This window comes from Elephantulus edwardii, unplaced genomic scaffold, assembly GCF_000299155.1.
Source record: "Elephantulus edwardii isolate Elephantulus edwardi_28Jun2011 unplaced genomic scaffold, EleEdw1.0 scaffold00206, whole genome shotgun sequence".
NCBI classification, from domain to species: domain Eukaryota; kingdom Metazoa; phylum Chordata; class Mammalia; order Macroscelidea; family Macroscelididae; genus Elephantulus; species Elephantulus edwardii.
The window spans coordinates 3,302,008-3,320,664 of NW_006399956.1; the positions used below are offsets into that span (position 1 = coordinate 3,302,008).

Here is an 18,657-nt window from a genome sequence, read left to right on the forward strand (position 1 = left end):
AAAATAGAAAAAGAAACAGAGTTAGTGTGCCAGTAAGCTATGATTGAGGAGGATTTCTCTCTCTTTTTTTTAAAGCCATTTTCATGAGATAATATTATTTCCACCATCAATAAAAAGAGAAAACCACATCAAAATAAAAAACCAAAAGCAACAACAATACAATAAGTTGTTGAGCTCTTCTCAAGGGTTCATCTCAACCTCAAGACGGTTAGAAAAAAGATAAAAAGGATACAAAAATAACAAATATCAAAGACCTTTTTTGTTTGATTAGATTATCTTTATATTGATTTGATTATCTCGAAAATGACCTCCGACTTCAAGATCACATGGGTTGGACAAATTTTAGCCCAATTTCAACATTTCTCAGGGATAAAAAAAGGGCTAAAAATAAGTATATAATCGCCACATTGGTTGGTCGAAACTCTTTAAGCCATATACACAACAACTCACTGTATGAGGAGTCTCACTTGACCCACAGCTGACCCTTCAACAGGTTTTCAGGGACTGTAAACCTGAAAGAGGAGACTGCCCATCTTTCTCCCACAAAGCAACTGGTGGGTTAGAATAGTCTGCCTTTGAGATGACAGTACAATTCCTTACTCATTGGTCACCAGAGCTCCTCTGGTGCCAAATATACTCAGAAGATGCCAACATCTTACCAATAACAGGTTACACTTTAGCTCACTTTAGCATTTACATATTTTACATAAGCATATTTTGAGGTATATGTATTTGCATATGAAAAAATTTAGTTTCCTTGATCATTACTTGTGGGTTTGTTTTCAATTTCCTTCAGACTGACATGGGAGGCATTTTCTGGGGCACATTCATGCTTAGGATGCACTTACATGGGACAGCAGCTAATAAGTGTCACATTGTCAGGGAGAATGATTGTCAATTATGCGTAAATTATCTTCAGAGAGTTGCTACAACATTTATAAGTTGTTAATTGATTTTATTTACTTAATTAGTAAGCTTAGTTCATAGAAAGAGCATCTATAAGATACTATAATCATTAAAGGGATTTAGAAGGTGAAATAAATCATAAAAGAAACGAATAAATGGTGACTTTACTATATCTAGCAGAGTAAGAAAAGCAGTAGTTTTTAAAAACATAATTGCTCATTCAGTCACTGTCATGGAGTAGATTTCAACTCATTATCAGGTTTCTGATGCTGTTAATCTTACTGGCAGGAGACAGCTCCAATTTTTTCTGGTAGCCATTGGTGGACTTGAACCATGGGAGACTTGTGGTCTTTATGTTAGCAACACATGTTATGGACTATGCTATCCTTATCCCCCCACTCCCCACCCCAGGTAACATAAGAGGTCCTAATCAACAAAGTTACAAAACACAATCAAACTGTAAAATGATCCTTAGAGTCAAATTATCAGAGAACTGCAAACTAAACTGTAGTCACCAGCAGAGATTCATGCTGTGGCCGCCTGCCACCATCCTATTCCTAAATCTCTGGGTTTCACTCAATCACATTTTGCACATGTGTGAAAATTTTGAAGACATCACAACCACAGTTAATAATCACAATGTGTGTAGTTGATAGGCTTAAATATTTGGTTGACAATACTACGTATCTTCCAAGTCTTGTCTTACTTGGAAGATAAGCCATTAGGTTTCTGGTTAGCACCTTTAGAATGTAAGTCATAAGGCAGAATCATAAGTTAATAACAAACTATAAAATAGACAGTAACGACGTAATGACTGTAATTTTTTAGCGGTTACCTTCAGGCTCATTTTTGATGAGCTCTTCCATTTTTCTCTGCTTCAAGGTGTCAACGACATCAGCTAAGCTGCCTTTGCGCCTTTCAGGAGTCCCCAGGGCTGTACTAGACAAGGACTCGCCACTCTGCCGCCCACCTTCTTCTGCCTTCTGAGGTGAGGTAGATGAGTTGTGTGGGGCAAATGAAGACATAACTTTATTGCCATCAACTTCCTGAAAGAGAAGCAAAGAGAAAAGGAAAACACTTTTGTTTAAAATTCAGTAGTCTTTTTTTATACTTGTTCAGCATAAGTATCATAGGAAAAAAGTAAAATGTCATCCTGAAAAAATAAAGACTTTCAAAAAGGAAAAAAGTATACTTTATAGTCCAGGATGAAAATGAGGCAAAGATTAATTCATAGGGAAAATCAAGGTATGAGATTTTTACTCAGCAATGGTTAGGCTGTCATTGTTGATAGTAGTGGTGGTGGTAATGGTGTTGTTGGTTATTGTCAAAATACAATGTTTAATTTCTTGACTGTGTTTCTATGAGTGTTGACTGTGAATCCAAGTGACAAATCTTTGATCATTTCAATCCTTTCTCACTTTTAATGTGTTGCTATTTATTGGTGTAGTTGTGAAGATTTCTGTTTTCCATAAAGATTTAGCACTTACTGAAAAGTATATCATCTTTGATCTACACAATAAGTGCTTCAAAAGTTCAATTCACTTTCAGAGAACAAGACTGTGCCATCCACGTATTAAAGTTGGCAATGGGTCTTCCTCCAAGCCTCGCGATTAATTCTCTCCAGATAGTCATTTCTCAGATTATTTGCACAATATACAGGTCAAATATGAATGGTGAAAAGATGAAACCACACACACACCTTTACTGATTTTGAAGCACCATTTATATCTGCTTCTCTTTCTATTATGTCTTGGCCTATGTACAGATTTTGCATGAGTCCAATTAAAGGTTGAGGGCTTCATTCTTCCTAAGGTTAGCCATAATTTGTGTTAGTCCATACGGCTTTTGAAAAGTCATTAAAAACAGGGAAAGTTCTGCCTGTAGTCCTTGTTTTTAGCTCAAGATTTCTCTGTCAACATAATAATAAGCCCTATTTCATTTTTTCTTCTGAATCTAACTTGGCTTTCTAAGATTTTTCTTGTCAATGTACTGATACAATTATTTTAATGATATATCATATGCATGCAGTATTAGTATTATTGTTCAATTTCCATATTCAGTTGGATTGTCTTTCTTTAAAATAATAAATAGAAATTTTCCCCAGTTGTTTGATATGTAAGAGTGCTTCTAGAAATTTTCCATTTGTTAAAACATCTCAGTTAGTTTCCATTCCTTTCCAGAGCCTTGTTTTCCTGTCATTGTCAGTAATGCAACTTGAACTTCATCCTTTTCGGTAGTATCCATTCTGGATCATATGCTACTTCCTGAAAAAGCTAAATTCAAAGACTATTGAGTCCACCTTTCTTTAATGTTTCAAATATTGTCCCATATTTCACTCATAAAATACTTGAATATTGAAATTCAGTTCTGGAATTTTTCTCTTGACTTCCCTTTTGTTTGTGAAATGTTGCGCATGTTCTTTGTTTTCTAGAACCACATAACTATTAGACTCCAAATGATCAAAAAGAGTTCACAATCCTGCATTAATGCTTATGACAGGAATATTTACACATGGCTTTCCCTTTCTGACAATTTTTAATTTTCTTAATTTTATACCTCTACATCCCAGTACTAGTGGATATCTGCAGCTGCTTCTTCTCATTCTAAATTACATCACATCAGTAAATGAAAAAGCTTTGCTCCATACGTGCCATTAAATTTGATTGAGGAGGCTGCCCTTCCTTAAACATTTTTTAAGGCCTTCCAATTTGAGAAGCTCGTTGGAGGCACTCTATCTGTGTATTAATATATTTTGTTATATGTATAAGGTCTCTCAGTGACTAATTGTTTCAGATGTGAATTGCCAATCTTCTTTCCTAGTCAGTTTTAGTCTACAAGGTCCACTGAAACCTTTTGACCATTGGTGAGTCATATTTAAAATACTGGTTGACACAACTTCTAGCATCACAGCAATGGATAAACTCTTACAGTAGGAAAAAGTAACAGATAACAGAAAGATACAGAACAAGATAGCCTATAAAAACCTATACTAATCAGTTTGTGCTTTCTACTTCGGTGTGTTGAGGATTTAATATTTTTCTCTGAATATTAAATGCACTAGCCATCTGTATTAAGCATCTTCATGGAAGTGATACTTCGTATCACTTTAAATTTCATTTTAAAGTACCTAGGAAAGTCAATTAGTGCTCAGAGTTGCATCATTCTTAGCGATCTCCACCCCCTCTTTCTTGAAAAGAAATAAGAATAATAGGAAGAACTTACAAGACAGATTATTTAGACATTATATAGGAATAGTGTGTTTTCTTATCCATGTTAAAGACTATTATTCAACATCCTTCTCTGGTTTATACTTTAAGCCTTATTTTTCCAGGAAAATAAGTTTTGGAGTTTTCAGTAGTTTTAAATTCCTAATTGTGTGTGTTTTTGGGATCAGTGCATGAAAACAATATTCCAATAATTTAAAGATTTCTAGAAATATTTTGTGTTCCAATTATCACTATTAATGCCACAGTTTTTTTTTCACAACTTTGGTAGTATTTATAAAATTTAGGATATACTTTTGGTAGCATAATGCATAATATACTGGGCTGCAGTATATACCAATGCATAATATACCAATAGAAAAGGAGTTATAATCTACCATTCACTTTGTGGCTGTCCCTCTTGTAAAGATCTATAACCTTGGAAACTCAATAGAGGGCCACTTCGAGTTGAAACCAGCTGTACAGCTGTGAGTTTGGTTATATATTATATAAAGTCAGTAAACTGATAATGTCACAGGGTAGAATTGTTCCATAGGGTTCCCAAAGAAATAAATTCTTATGAAAGTTGACTGTCATGCTGTTTTAATGTGTGAAGCTCAGAACACTGGGATTCCTCCTTCCAAAGTGGTATTCACATGATAAAGATTCATTTCCTTAGTTAACGGTCTTTGTTGTATAATCTCTTACATCTATTATCTATTGATTTCCATAAAGCTTAGAGCTCCTTAAGCATAAAGCCTAAGATCTTCGATCAATTCAATCTACTATTTCTTAATTCTATGGCATTAAAAATGTTACCTGTATTTTATTGACCATACAAACGCCTCTGATTATATAGGTCATCACAGATTATGGATCTAACTCTGAGAAATGGAATTGCAGAACACTTAACTGTTTTTATATACAATCTGTACATAGCACATGAAGAAGTTCTTTAAACTGAACAAAGAGATACTTTGTACTTGAAACTCAAGCAAGGTATGTATCAGAGTTGTATTCTTTCACTGTAGTTATTCAAGGTATATCCTGAGCAAATATATCAGGATGCTAGATTATAAGAAGGAGAAGTCGGCATCATGACTAGAAGATTGTAGGCGGTACAATTTTGTTTGATGAAAATTAAAAGGACTTGGAACACTTATTGATAAAGATCAAAGATGGCAGCCTTCAGTGTGAATTATCCTTCAGTATAAAGTAAACAAAAATTCACACAACTGAACCAATAAACAACAGCATGATAGAGAAGATACTAAAGTTGCCAAGGATTTTGTTTTATTCATATTTACAATCAATGCCCATGGAAGCATAAGTCAAGATTTCAAAGGATATATATGTGATAATTTATTATATTAGGTAATTCTGCAAGACTTAAAATATTAAGAAGTGGAAACATTACTTTGAGAGCTGAGATGTACCTTACAAAAGCCACAGTATTTTCAAATACTTCATGCACGTGAAAACTGGACAATGTGTATGATAGAACTAGAAAAACTAAATGCCATTGAATTATGGTATAGGGAAAGAATACTGAAAATATCATGGACTTCGAGACAAATAAATAATTCTTAGAAGATACTGCCAGAATGCCCCTTGGAAATAAGAATTGAGTGTTTGGTTTCTTTTTCTTACTTATTATTAGGAGGGAAGAGTATCTAGAAAAGCACTTCATGTGTGGTAGAGAGTCGGTGAGAGAAGAAGAGATGTCAAGATGTTACACTGACTGCAACTATGGTCTGAAACAAAGCAAGACTGTAAGGGTCTGGCATTACTTCTTTCTTTTGTAACTAGTGTCACTGGGAGTAAAAATAGCATCAAGGCACCTACAACAAGAAAGTACTTGTAACAATATGTTTCCTATATGAGTAATTAATGGATATGCATGTGTAATTACTGCATAATAAATTATATCTACTTTTATATATTCTTTCCCTATGTGTGAAGACATGTCTATTATTTGTTGACTTCAAAAAAAGTAAAAAGCCACAATATTTTTTTTTCCTTAATGCCAATACTACATAATTGCTTAGCTTAAAAAATATACTAAAAGTATATGGTAAAACAATTAGTATTTATATTTTAAAAATATATTCAAAAGAGGCTAATAACAACTATTAATATTTTCTGTGCTCGCTTCGGCAGCACATATACTAAAATTGGAACGATACAGAGAAGATCAGCAAGAAGTGAAAAAAAAACCCCAAAACTATTAATATTTTCAAGATAACAAGTGTTAATACAGAATGATTAGATATTAAAGAAAATACAAACATCAATTATTTGGTTGGGACCATAACAAGTGGAGAAAGAATCATTTTTAAGAAGAGAATTAGCAGAATTTTCCAAATTAAAATTCTAAACTCTAAATGGTTTCCATTTCTTATGCAACATCACAAAATAAACTCTTAACTAAGACTACATCTGTCTGAATAGCCTGCAGACAATGCTTCCATAGATGAATCTTCACTTGTAAAAGCATGCAGAAATAAATTTTCATAATGCAACCATTACAAGCTCCATGCTGGCTAAGTGAGAATACAGTAGTTCTGTAATGATTTCTTTAAAGCCCACACATAAACATAAGCAAACACACAAATACATAGATTCCCTAAAAAGAGTGAACATGAATACATTTATAGAGACTGCTTTTATCAATGGTGCATAATATACATTAGCTGTATTTCATATGCAGCTCACATATTGACAATTCTTGGGTTAGAAATATCTGATATAAGAACTTGAACTTGCACTTTAATGTTACATAAATTTGCTCTCATTTTTCAAATGCTTTCATCCCTATTAGGAAGTTCTGGCACTGTGGTATGTAGTGAGTTGCACAGCTAGCGTAAATCCACTCAGGAGAAAGGTAGGCAATCTCCTTCCCTATACTTCACATGTGAAACGCAGAGAGAAACAGCAATGAGTCAGTTTCAACTCCATTACAATGAGAGAGAGACACAGAGACAGTCACACCCTACTGGCAATATATTCTTTAGAACAAACAACTTCAATTGCAGCGTTTAAATGATTGAAACAGTTCAATTATTTTCCTTTTTGTAAAAGACTGACATGTGTTCTATCTCCATACCTTTTTAATCTACATGCAGAATAGATTATTTGGGAGGCTGGGATCTATGAAAAGAAGTGTGGCATCAGGATTGGCGGTAGATTTATCAACAATCTGCATTACTGCAGATGGCAAAACCATGCTTGCTGAAACTGAGGAGGACCTTAGGTCCTCGCTGCAGAAGGTCAAGGACTGCAGTCATCAATATGGATTGAAGCACAACATCAAGAAAACATTCTCACCATGGGGCCGATTGGTAGCATCATGATAGACGATTAAGAGACTGAGATTGTTGACAGCATCAGTTTGCTTGGCTCCACAATCAACACTCTTGGTACCACCATCCAGGAAATTCAGATGAATTGTACCGGGAAAGTCTGCTGTCAGATCTCTCCAAAGTACTGAAGAGCAATGATGTCAATCTGGAGACTAAGGTGTCCCTGATACAGGACATGGTCTTTGCAATTACTTGCTATACATCTTAGAAAGCAGGACAATGACTAGGAGAAGCGATGCCTTCGAGCTATGGAGCTGGAGAAGAATACTGAATATACCATGGACTGCTAGAAGAACAAAGCAGTTCATTCTAGAGAGGGAGAAATCAGTCTGCTCCTCAGAGGAAAGGATTCTGAAGCTTCATCTGATATACTTTGGACATGTTGCAAGTAAAGACTAGTCCTTGGAGAAGGACATTATTATGCTTGGAAGAGTGGAGGGATAGCACGAGAGAGGAAGATCCTGGATGAGATGGACTGAGTTAATGGGAGTAGGTGTGTCAGAGACAATAAGATTGACCTAGGATAGAGCAAGCTATAGGGCTGTTGTACATAGGGTTGCTATGAGTTGCAAGCAACTTGACGGCACATAACAATAAACAACAACATACCCAATTACAAAAGGGGCAGAAGACATGGAAAAACTTTTTTACAGAAGAAGACATTCAGATGGCGAACAGATACATGAAGAAATGATCCAAATCACTGGCAATAAAAGAGATGCAAATTAAAAACATGAGATACTATTTTACTCCAGTAGCAGTGGGAAAGTTTAGCAGGGTAGAAAGCAATAAATGTTGGAGAGGATATGGAAAGGTGGGAACCCTATTGGTGGAACTATAAAATGGTACAACCACTATAGAAGACAGTTTGCCATTTCCTCAAAAAAGTTGAACATAGAAACTCTGTATAACCCAGCTATTCTACTGCTAGGAATATACCCTAATAAAAATAGAACTGAGACACAAGTGGAGATCTGTATACCATAGTTCATAGCGGCTTTATTCACCATCGCAAGATCAATACTTTTCTTGAACTAAAGTAAGGCTCAATGAAAACTCTATGCACCTATTCTGTCTTAGCTACAAATTAGTCTAAAAGACAAACTTAAATCTTGTTAGTAATGTATTTACTGTATATTTAGTAAAATCTTTGTGTTCTTTTTCCACAGATCTTTTATTTTAAAAAACATAATCAAAAGCTGAAATGTTCCAATTTTAGCTTCACTTTTAAAATGCGTGTTTTGTAGTCACTCTTTTTATATATGACAAATTTTATAATCAATGTGGCAGCTGACCTCTCTTCATAACTGAAAAAAAATTAGCTATTTCAACAGAAAATTCTTACTCAAAGGATTGACACTGAAATTATTTGCAGTAAAGTCCACCAAAATATTTTAAAAAGTTTCCAAGCAAGCTAATACCCTGATTTGTACATTTAGTTTCAACATCTAGCAAGAAAGAGGGAAGTATGTTAAAAGAGTTAAACATATTCAACAAATACTCTAAACTAGTCACCACCTCAAGATGACAATAAATTAATTAATTAAACATCACTGCTATTTCACTCAGGAATATTTATCTTATCACTATCACCTGTCTTATCACTATTACATTTCAGCCTCTGGCACTGTTAATCCTGTTAACAGTTTTATGTAGTTAACAGCTGTTCCAGTGTGGGGCTCCATTGTTCATTTGCATGGTGAAGAGCTTGTTAAGAAGTGCTGGCACAGAATGCAGTCAAGGAAGAACTACTCCTCCTACTGCTTTCAGAGTTTCTTCCTTCTGCTTGCATTTACCAATATATGACGTAATGACTGCATGTTTCTCTTCACTTTACTGACAGGTGAACATTCAAAGAGGGTCTACCATTTAGAGTCAGTGGTCCAGACAGGCAATATATAATTGAGCTCTGTGAAGTTTGAGGATAAGTTGCAGTATTTTGTAGACCTGCTCCCATAACTTTGATGTACGACTTCTAAACTTTAATGATAAAAGAGGCTTCTGACCTTTCCAAACAGGACTGATAATCTTCCTTTGTTAGTCTTAAACAAGGTTTACTTTATTACTCTTGTCCCCTCAATCTCAGCGGCAGCCAAGAGACACTAAGGAAGGGATGTGCCTAAAGTATTCATCCACTTTGATATCTATTTCTTCAAAATGCTTTCTTGTTAACTAACTTTATCAGATGTCATTTTTCTATGGACACACTGAGAAATAATTGTATTTCAACCTTCACATTCAAATTTTAATTTAGAAAATGAGGTAAATAAGTATTAACTCATTTTCAGGGAAAAAGATATCATAGGATATATATGTTTTAATGTCCAAATGATATCTGAGCTTTGACTTCTAGTCACTGGAAATATATTATCATGCTTACTTTTCAGTTCTATAAATTTAAATTAAATTGAAGCCACACAGTAATAAACACTACTCTTGAGATTCAATTTTTCAGACTATAAATGCTATAATTATAGTTTTCATTCAAGGAATAGTTTGTGCCATTCCCTATTCAAAGTGTCTTACATACATTAACTCACTTAATCTTCAAACAAACCTAATCATCATCACTACTCACATTGCCAATCCAGAGGAAAGCAATTCAAACCGAGCAGGAAAAAATGTACACTCCTCCCATGTGATTTACAGCCCCTTAAAATTAGCTGAAGGTCATCAATGCATCACACACTATGGGTAACATATTGAATGACCCAGGAAGCACCAAAAGAAGATGGACAGAATACACAGAGTTACTGTATCAAAAATAACTGACTGATACTGAAAAAAAAACCCAGGAATTACCATATGAGAAGGAGCCAATGGTAATGAAGGAGGAAGATGATTCTATATTGAAGGCATTGGCAAAAAAAAAAAGTATGGCCCTAGACTAGATGGAATATCAATTGACTTGTTTCAGTTAATAGATGTAGCCCTGTGTTCACCAGTCGATGACAGGAAATTTGGAGGATGGCTATCTGGCCAACTGATTGTAAGAGGTCCATATCTGTTCCCATTTCCAAGAAAGGTAATCCAACATAATGTGGAAATTATTGAACAATATCATGACTATCATATGTAAGCAAAATACTGCAGAAGAACATTCAAAAAACAGCTGGAATAATAAATAAATAAGGATCTGCCAAAAGTTCAATCAGGATTTTTAAAAGACCATGACACCAGGGATATCACTGCTGATGTCTGATCGATCCTCGCTGAAAGTAAATACCAGAAGAATGTCTACTTGTGCTTTATTGACTGTGCGGTTCATAAAAAGTTATGGCTAACATGGAGAAGAATATGAATCCCAGAGCACTTAATTGTGCTCATGTGAAACCTAGACCTAGACCAGGAAACAGTTGTGTGAAGAGAGCAAGGGAACCCCATATGGTTTAAAATTAAGAACGGAGTGTGTCAGAGTTATCTCTCCATACCTATTCAATCCATATTTTTGTATATCATTTGAGTTAGAACTGACCCATAGCTGACCCTCCAGTTGGTTTTCAGAAGCAGTTAATCACATGGGAGGAGACTATTCATCCTTCTCCCACAAAGCAGCTGGTGTATTCGAACTGTATGCCATTGAGAATGCAGTGCAGCTTCCTACAACTAGGCCACCACATTCAATCTGTATATTGAGCAAATTATTCAAGAAACAGGACTCCAAGAAGAAGATTGTGGTATCAAGACTAGAGGAATAATAACCTGCATTATACAGATGGCACAGCCTTTTTTGCTGGAAGTGAGGAGAATTTAAAACATGTTGTAGAAGATCAAAGAATATAGCCTAATGGATTACATCTCAACATCAAGAAAACAAAAAATTCTTACCAGTGGATAGATAAGCAACATCATGATAAATGAAGGAAAGAATGAAACTGTCAACAACTTCATCTTACTTGGATTTACAACCAGCAATCTTGGTTCTGGTAGTCAGGAAATCAGGAGACATATTGTACTGGGAAAGTGCAGTTAGAGACCTCTCAAAATTATTGAGGAGAGATGATGTCAGTTTGAGGACTAAGGTGGGTCTGATTCAGGCCACGGTGTTTCTGATCACTTGATATATACAACTGTGACTTGGATAATGCATAAGAATGATAGAAGAAGAATTTACGCCTTTGAGCTGTTGTGTTGGGGAAGAGCACTGAACATCTCATGGACTGCCAAAAGAACAAATATGTCCTGGAGAAGGGGTAACTGGAGTGATCTTTGAAGGTAAAGATGAAAAGCTTTGACTCACATACTTTGAGCATGTTGTTTTGAAGGGCTATTCCTTGGAGAGATACCATACCAGAATGGTGGAGGTTGGCAACGGAGAGGAAGATCCTCAACAGGCGGACTGACAGAATGACTGCAGCAATGGGCTCTAGTGTGTCAGAAGGTGTGGAGATGGCACAGGGTAGAACAGGGTTCAGATCTGTTGCTCACAGAGTTGCTATGTGTAGCACTTGACTCCAGGGTACCTAACAACAATCATATCTGTGATTCAATTCTAACTTAACCCCACACACAGCAATAACAACAACATACTATAGGTGCAGAAACTGAAGCAGTTAGACGGAAGTAGATTTATAAGATTATACAACAAAAAAGGGAGAACAGAACTCTGCTATAAGCCACAATGTTAAATTGTTCTCTTATCTTCATTTACTCATTTCATTGTGTCAGAACTACTTCACAGCTGCCTCACTAGAGAGTTTTTGAAGTCTGGAAAATCCAGCGAGGAAGACAGCTCATTTTTCTCTAACTGAGCTACTGGGGTTTGAACCAGGAGGCACAGTCTTTGAGTTAACAATGCATCTCCTTTTGGACTACACAACCAGAGATCGGCTGTTCTCTCTTAACAGAGAATGGTAGGAATATAAGGGAAGAGCTATGATGTAGCAACCAAAATGAATGTCAGAAGAGATTGCATTAAACCACTGAGAAGCCAAAGAAAAGGGAAGATTTTTACTTTTGGAAGTAAAGAAGCTGACCAGAAGATTTCAAAGGGCAGCTCGAGAAATCAAAGCAAAGTATTATAATGAAGTGCACAAAGAGTTGGAAAAACAAAATAACTGGACTTGCTCAGCATTTTTAAGGTGAAGAAACTGAAGAGTAAACTCCAGCCTCAAGTGGAAATGCTTAAAAATGCTATGGAAAGAATATTGAATGATCCAATTAGCATTAAAAGATGGAAGATGTATAAAGAGGTCACTGTATCAAAAGAATTGGCTAACACAGAAGAATTTCATGAAACATATGATCAAGAGGCAAAAGGTGATGGAGAAAGAAGTTCAAGCTGCTCTGAAGGAATTGGCAAAAACCAAGGTCCCAGAAATTGATGGAATACTAACTGCCATTTCAATAAGCAGCTGCTGTCCTGGAAGTGCTCCTGGCTGTGCCAGGAAATCTGGAGGACAATTACCTGGCCAATTGACAGAAAGAGACCCAGATCTATTTCAATTCCAAAATAAGGTGACCAGAGTGTGGAAATGATTGAAAAATTTCATTAATATCACATACAAGCAATATCATGCTACAGATGATCCCAAAATGAATGAAACAATACTTTGACAGAGAACTACCAGAAATACAAGCTGGGTATAAAAGAGGTGATGGCACAACAGACATTATTGCCAGTGTCAGACGGATCTTGGCCAAAAGCAGAGTACTACAGGATTATTTGCGTTTCATTGACTATGGAAAGACATTTGACTGTGTGGATCACAACAAATTGTGGCTAACCTTGAGAAGAATGGGAATCCCAGAACACTTACTTGATTGTGCCAATGTGAAACCTATACTTGGACCAGGAAGCAGTTGTCAGAACAATGCAAGGAAACACTGCACGATTCAAAATCAGGGAAGATGTACATCAGGGACATACACTTAACTCCATACCTTTTCAACTATATATGGAACAGATCATTAAGGAGGCTGGACTTTATAAGAAGAAACGAGGCATCAGGATTGGAGGAAGACTCATCAACAATCTGTGTTATGCAGACGACACAACCTTGATTAAAGAGACTGAGGAGGACTTAGAGATTTTATTGTAGACGGTCAAGGACTATAATCTTCAATATGAATTGAAGCTCAACATAAAGAAGAAAAAGATTCTCACTACTCACACAATTGACAATACCATGACAGATGGAGAAGAGTTTGAGGCTGTTAACAATTTCTGCTCGCTCAGCTCCACAATCATCATACTTGGTACCAGCAGTCAGGAAATCAAAAGATGAATTGCTGGGTTAGTCTGCTGTCAGGGACCTCTCCAAAAGTGCTTAAAATGATAGCAATCATTGGATCTTCAGAATTACATGCTATACATCAGAAAGCTGGACAATGACTAAGGATGACAGAAGAAAAATTGATATCTTTCAGTTGTGGTGCTAGAGAAGAATGTTGAACATATCATGGACTGATAAGAGAACAAATAGGTCCATATTGGAGAGGGTGAAAGTAAACTGCTCCTTGGAGGCAAGAATTTTGAAGTACTGTGTCACTTACTTTGGGCATACTGCCACAAGGGGCCAGTCCTTGGAGAAGGACAACATGCTTTGAAAGGATGGAATGACAAAGCAGAAGAGGAACACCCCAAATGAGATGGACTTACACAGTACCTGGGGTAATAGGGTTAGCTGTGTTGGAGTGAGACTGGCTCAGGACAATAAGTCTGAACAATAAGTTCAGAGCTTATTGTACATAAGAGTTGCGATGAGTTGCCGGAGACTCAGTGGTACATAACAAGAACAATGTCAAATATGAGTTAACAAGGCTCATTGTCTTCTAGGAAATGTGAAAAGAGAGAGGTTTTCAACTGTATATCTTTAACTCTTAAAGAAATGAACTGACACAAATAAACTGAATTTCTAAATTGAATTTAATTAAACTAATTATATTCCCAATTCTAAAACTCTATCCATTCAAATATTCACTGTTCTACATCATATTAAGTCATGAAAATTAATGTTAACTCAAACTTTGAGTTATTAAAATGGAGCATATTAATTTAACCTCTAAGTCGATCAGTATAATGGCTGATGGTTTATAATTTAAAATATCTTTATAAAATTTACTGTTATCTTTAGCATAATTGTGATGGAATGAAGATTTTGAACTTAAAAAAAGCCAGTGGGGAAGATTTCGACTCTACTATGTTCTTACTAATATTAATTCATTAGTTTCTTAATTTGGGTATTGCAAAGACAGTACATAAAATAAACAACAGACACAAAGAGAAAGTATTTTGTCATGAAACAAATTTGACAATGTGAGGCTATTCTCTCAGCAAAGAACTACTGATGTGGTGCCATTGCAGTGCTGCTGCTGTTGTAAGCACAACTTTAGACTGAACTAAAAAATGGCATGATTTAATTATTTCTTCAATTCTTCTCAAAAAAAGAATAAATATTATGTTATCACAATTATTTTTTTAAATTGTATTGCATTCTTTATAAACTTCTATGGTCAAATTAAGAGATTTGGCATTAGGTAAAGGTAGAATTACTACACTGAAAAGTACTGCTAATTATCTTAAAAATTTTGTGTTATTTCTTTTCTTTTTTTTAATAACATTCTGCATCATGCCCTAATTCAGTAGTGCTGGTTTCTCGATTACATATGCCTGGATGAAAACTACAGATACTCTATAAATACATATGCATATGCATACATGCAGACATACTCATGCAATAGTATACACGATGCTATATATAGATTAGAGAGATTTACATTTTCACAGTTCCGATCACAAATCTTCATGAATTCACTAGTAACTACTAAGATTTCAGATTAAGATGCACTCAGTTAAAAGTATATTCTCCTACAAATATACTTTGTAGTAACTAATTAACATATGCAATTAGATGATAAAAACTCATTATTTTCAAAAAACCTTCAAATTGTAGTTTACTGAAATATTTTATCATTGTAAGTTTAATTGAAGAGACATATCAATAACTCAAAAATGTATTGTTGTGAAGATGAGCATTTTCTCCCACTGTCACAGAGTTGGAATCGACTCACAGCTGACCCTCTAGTGGGTCTGAGGGACTGTAATATAAAAAGCAGAGATTGCCCATTTTTCTGTAGAGTTGGTAGATTCAAATTGCCAGAAAGCTTAAATCTTTGGGGCAGCTGTGCAATTCACTGTGGACAGAGCTTACCGAGATAAGCATATTAGGAGACATAATCACACCTTAATGTAAAAACACACAATGAAAAAGGTTATTAACGTCAACGATAATCTTCCATTCACAGTTACCTTATTTTGTACGTGGATAAATTAAAAATAATGACAAACCTAATTGCTACATGTTATAAAATAATGTTAAAATTTTGAGGGTAAATGATAAGGCTGCCAACCCAAAGACACACAATTTGGGTCAACTTGTTGCTCAAAAAGAAAATGATGGAGAATCTCTACCCGTGGGACTTACTGTTTCTGCAAACCTGCTGCAATCAACTATTATTTTATTCTGATTCAATCACACCTAAGAACAATTCCTCTGAAAACAGGATTTAAATATAAGTATGATATACTAGGATTTTCAGGCCCTCTTATTTCAGATTGTGAAGATGGTACAGAATAGGAAAAACTGAAGGGGAATGGTATCCTTGCTAGCAGAGAATGAAGGATTGAAACACTTGCTGCAGAATATCAAAGACTACGACCTTCAATATGAGTTACATATCATCATCAAGAAGACAGAAATTCTTATAGCTGGATAAACATCAGGACAGAGGAAAGAGTGAAGTTGTCCATGGTTTCATTTTGATTGTATCCACAACGTACTCCCATGGTAATGGCAGCTATTAAGAAATCAAAAGACAGTTTGCACTGGGAAACTGCTGTTAGGGACTTCTTTAAAGGGACTAAGAGCAAGATGTCAGTTTAGAGACTAATGACATGGTCTTTTCAATTGTTCTCTACACACGTGAAAGTTGGGTAATGAATAAAGACGAATAAAGAAGAATTTATGCCTTTGCATTGTGTTAGAAAAGAGCATAAAGTATATCATGGGCTGCAAGAGACTGCCAAAGTCACAGAGACAGAACACATGGAGTTCTTTAGAGCCGAGGATGGTGGGACTTTTATCTCACAGAACATGTTGTTTAGAAGGACCAAGCCTGGGGAAAGTACGTTATGCTGGGAAAGGTAGATGGTCAGGAAAAGAGGGGAATGTACTCAATGAGACAGGCTGACATAGTGACTGTGATCATGGCCTAGAGCATGTTGGAGATCACGAGGAGGTACAGGATAGGGCATGATTTCAATGTGCTGTTCATAAAGTTGCAATGAGTTTAAATTGACTGAAGCACACTACTAACTCTGTCTTTTACCAGATAGGTGATCACTGGAAACAGTTTGGGCTCCAAGTTTAAATGGTATCTAAAGTTATAAGGTGCTGAGGATTCCTCTCAATGTTACTAGTCCATGAAGTTCAGCCTTTCTCAGGCATCATTGTTTTGTTCTAAACTTATTTTGGTGGCTAATATGTACTGTATCTGTAGTGTACTGTGGAGTCTGAACTGACCCACAGCTAAACCTCTGGTGGGTTTTCAGAGGCAATAACTGCCTAGGAGGAGACTGCCCATCCTTCTCCCTTGAAGCAGCTGGAGCCCTTGAACTGTGTGGCTTTAGGACTGTACCGCAGTTTCCCAGCAGTCAGGATATTGAAAACGGATTGCATTGGGGAAATCTGCTGTCAAGGACCTCTCCAGAGTGCTGAAAACCAACGATGTCAGTCTAGAGACTAAGATGCACCTAATACAGGCCATGGTCTCCACAATTACTTGTTATGTTTCAGAGAGTTGGAAAATGACTAAGGATGACAGAAGAATGAAGGCCTTCAAATTGTGGTGCTGGAGAAGAGTCTTGAACATACCAGGGACTTCCAAGAAAACAAATAATTGGACAGGGCAGGGTTCAGTCTGTTTTCATAATGATTTAGAGGTTTGGTAATCATATGTTTCCTATTATGATCACAATGATTACGGAATGATTTTATGGCAATAGGAGTGGTTTGAGAATGTTATTTACATTTCTATATTTTTAATGAAATAATTCAGATTCCTTCCAAATTAACTAATTCAAATTCAATACTAAATCATTATAATAAATAGGCAGAAACTGTAACAAAGAGGTAGAAATTCTAAAACATTGAAATATGTACTGTATCTCTTTTGTTATACAATGTACAGAAATCTCTTTTATTTTGAATCTTGTTCTGCTCTTATTTTTAAAGAAAACTGATGGAACAACGAATGTTCATCTACTTCTTTAATATAGACATAATCTACTCTTGAGAAAGATCTAATATTCTAAATAATGACAGACCCCTTAAATTATCCTTTTATAAAAATGGTACCATTAAGTTTCAAATATAGGCTCCAGTCCATATTTCAAAGAATTTTATGTATTTTGAGCCAGTGCACTGTGGAGAAGCAAGAACTGTTTGCTATTTCTTTAAAGTCTAAAAATATCCTGGTTTAAAGACTCCTCTGTTGATCAAGACCACAGTAATTTAGCATAAAGTCTAACTTGGTTTGCATTTCTTTGCCAAGCATTTAGATGAAATGTTAGCTTATGCTCATATTATTATTTAATTACCAATCCAAAAAAGAAATAAAAATGTAAAAATGCATTCTCTTACAACTGCCTTCACATGATACAAAACCATACAGAGCTTTAGTGACAGATAATTAGTATAAAACTGATTTTCAAACTCTGGTTCTTGTACTAATATTACTAACATCATTTGGAATAAAATATTCATTATCCTTAGGCTTCATGTAAACATTACTGAATCAATAATTCACAAAGTAAAAAACAAATTTTACAAAACCCCACCCAAAATAATTCCAACACTGTTATCAAGCCAATTTCAAGATACAGCAAAGTATAGGACAGGAAAAATTTTCTGAGCAAATTATTCGAGAAGCTGGAATCTATGAAGAAGAATGTGGCATCAGGATTGGAGGGAACCTTCTCAATAACCATTGTGCAGAAGACACCATGCTGTTTACTAAAGTTCTTGCTACAGAGGATCAAACCCTGCAGCATTCAATATGGATTGCATTTTAACACAAGAAAACAAACTCTCAGCCCTGGACCAAGAGACATCATCATGACAGATGGAGATAAGATTCGACTTCATCTTACTTGGATCCACAATCAATACACTTGGAGTCAGTGT

At 35.6% G+C, this 18,657-nt stretch overlaps 1 protein-coding gene across 5 annotated transcripts in view; it reads right to left on the reverse strand.

Moving 5' to 3' along the window:
- The window catches only part of SOX5 (SRY (sex determining region Y)-box 5), a 610,606-nt gene that overhangs the window by 464,893 nt on the left and 127,056 nt on the right, over positions 1-18,657 (reverse strand). For all 5 annotated transcript variants that reach the window (XM_006897210.1, XM_006897209.1, XM_006897211.1 and 2 more), the window contains one exon: positions 1,742-1,952. In XM_006897210.1, coding sequence (XP_006897272.1) covers positions 1,742-1,952 — 211 coding nt within the window. The remainder of the gene's footprint in view (positions 1-1,741; positions 1,953-18,657) is intronic.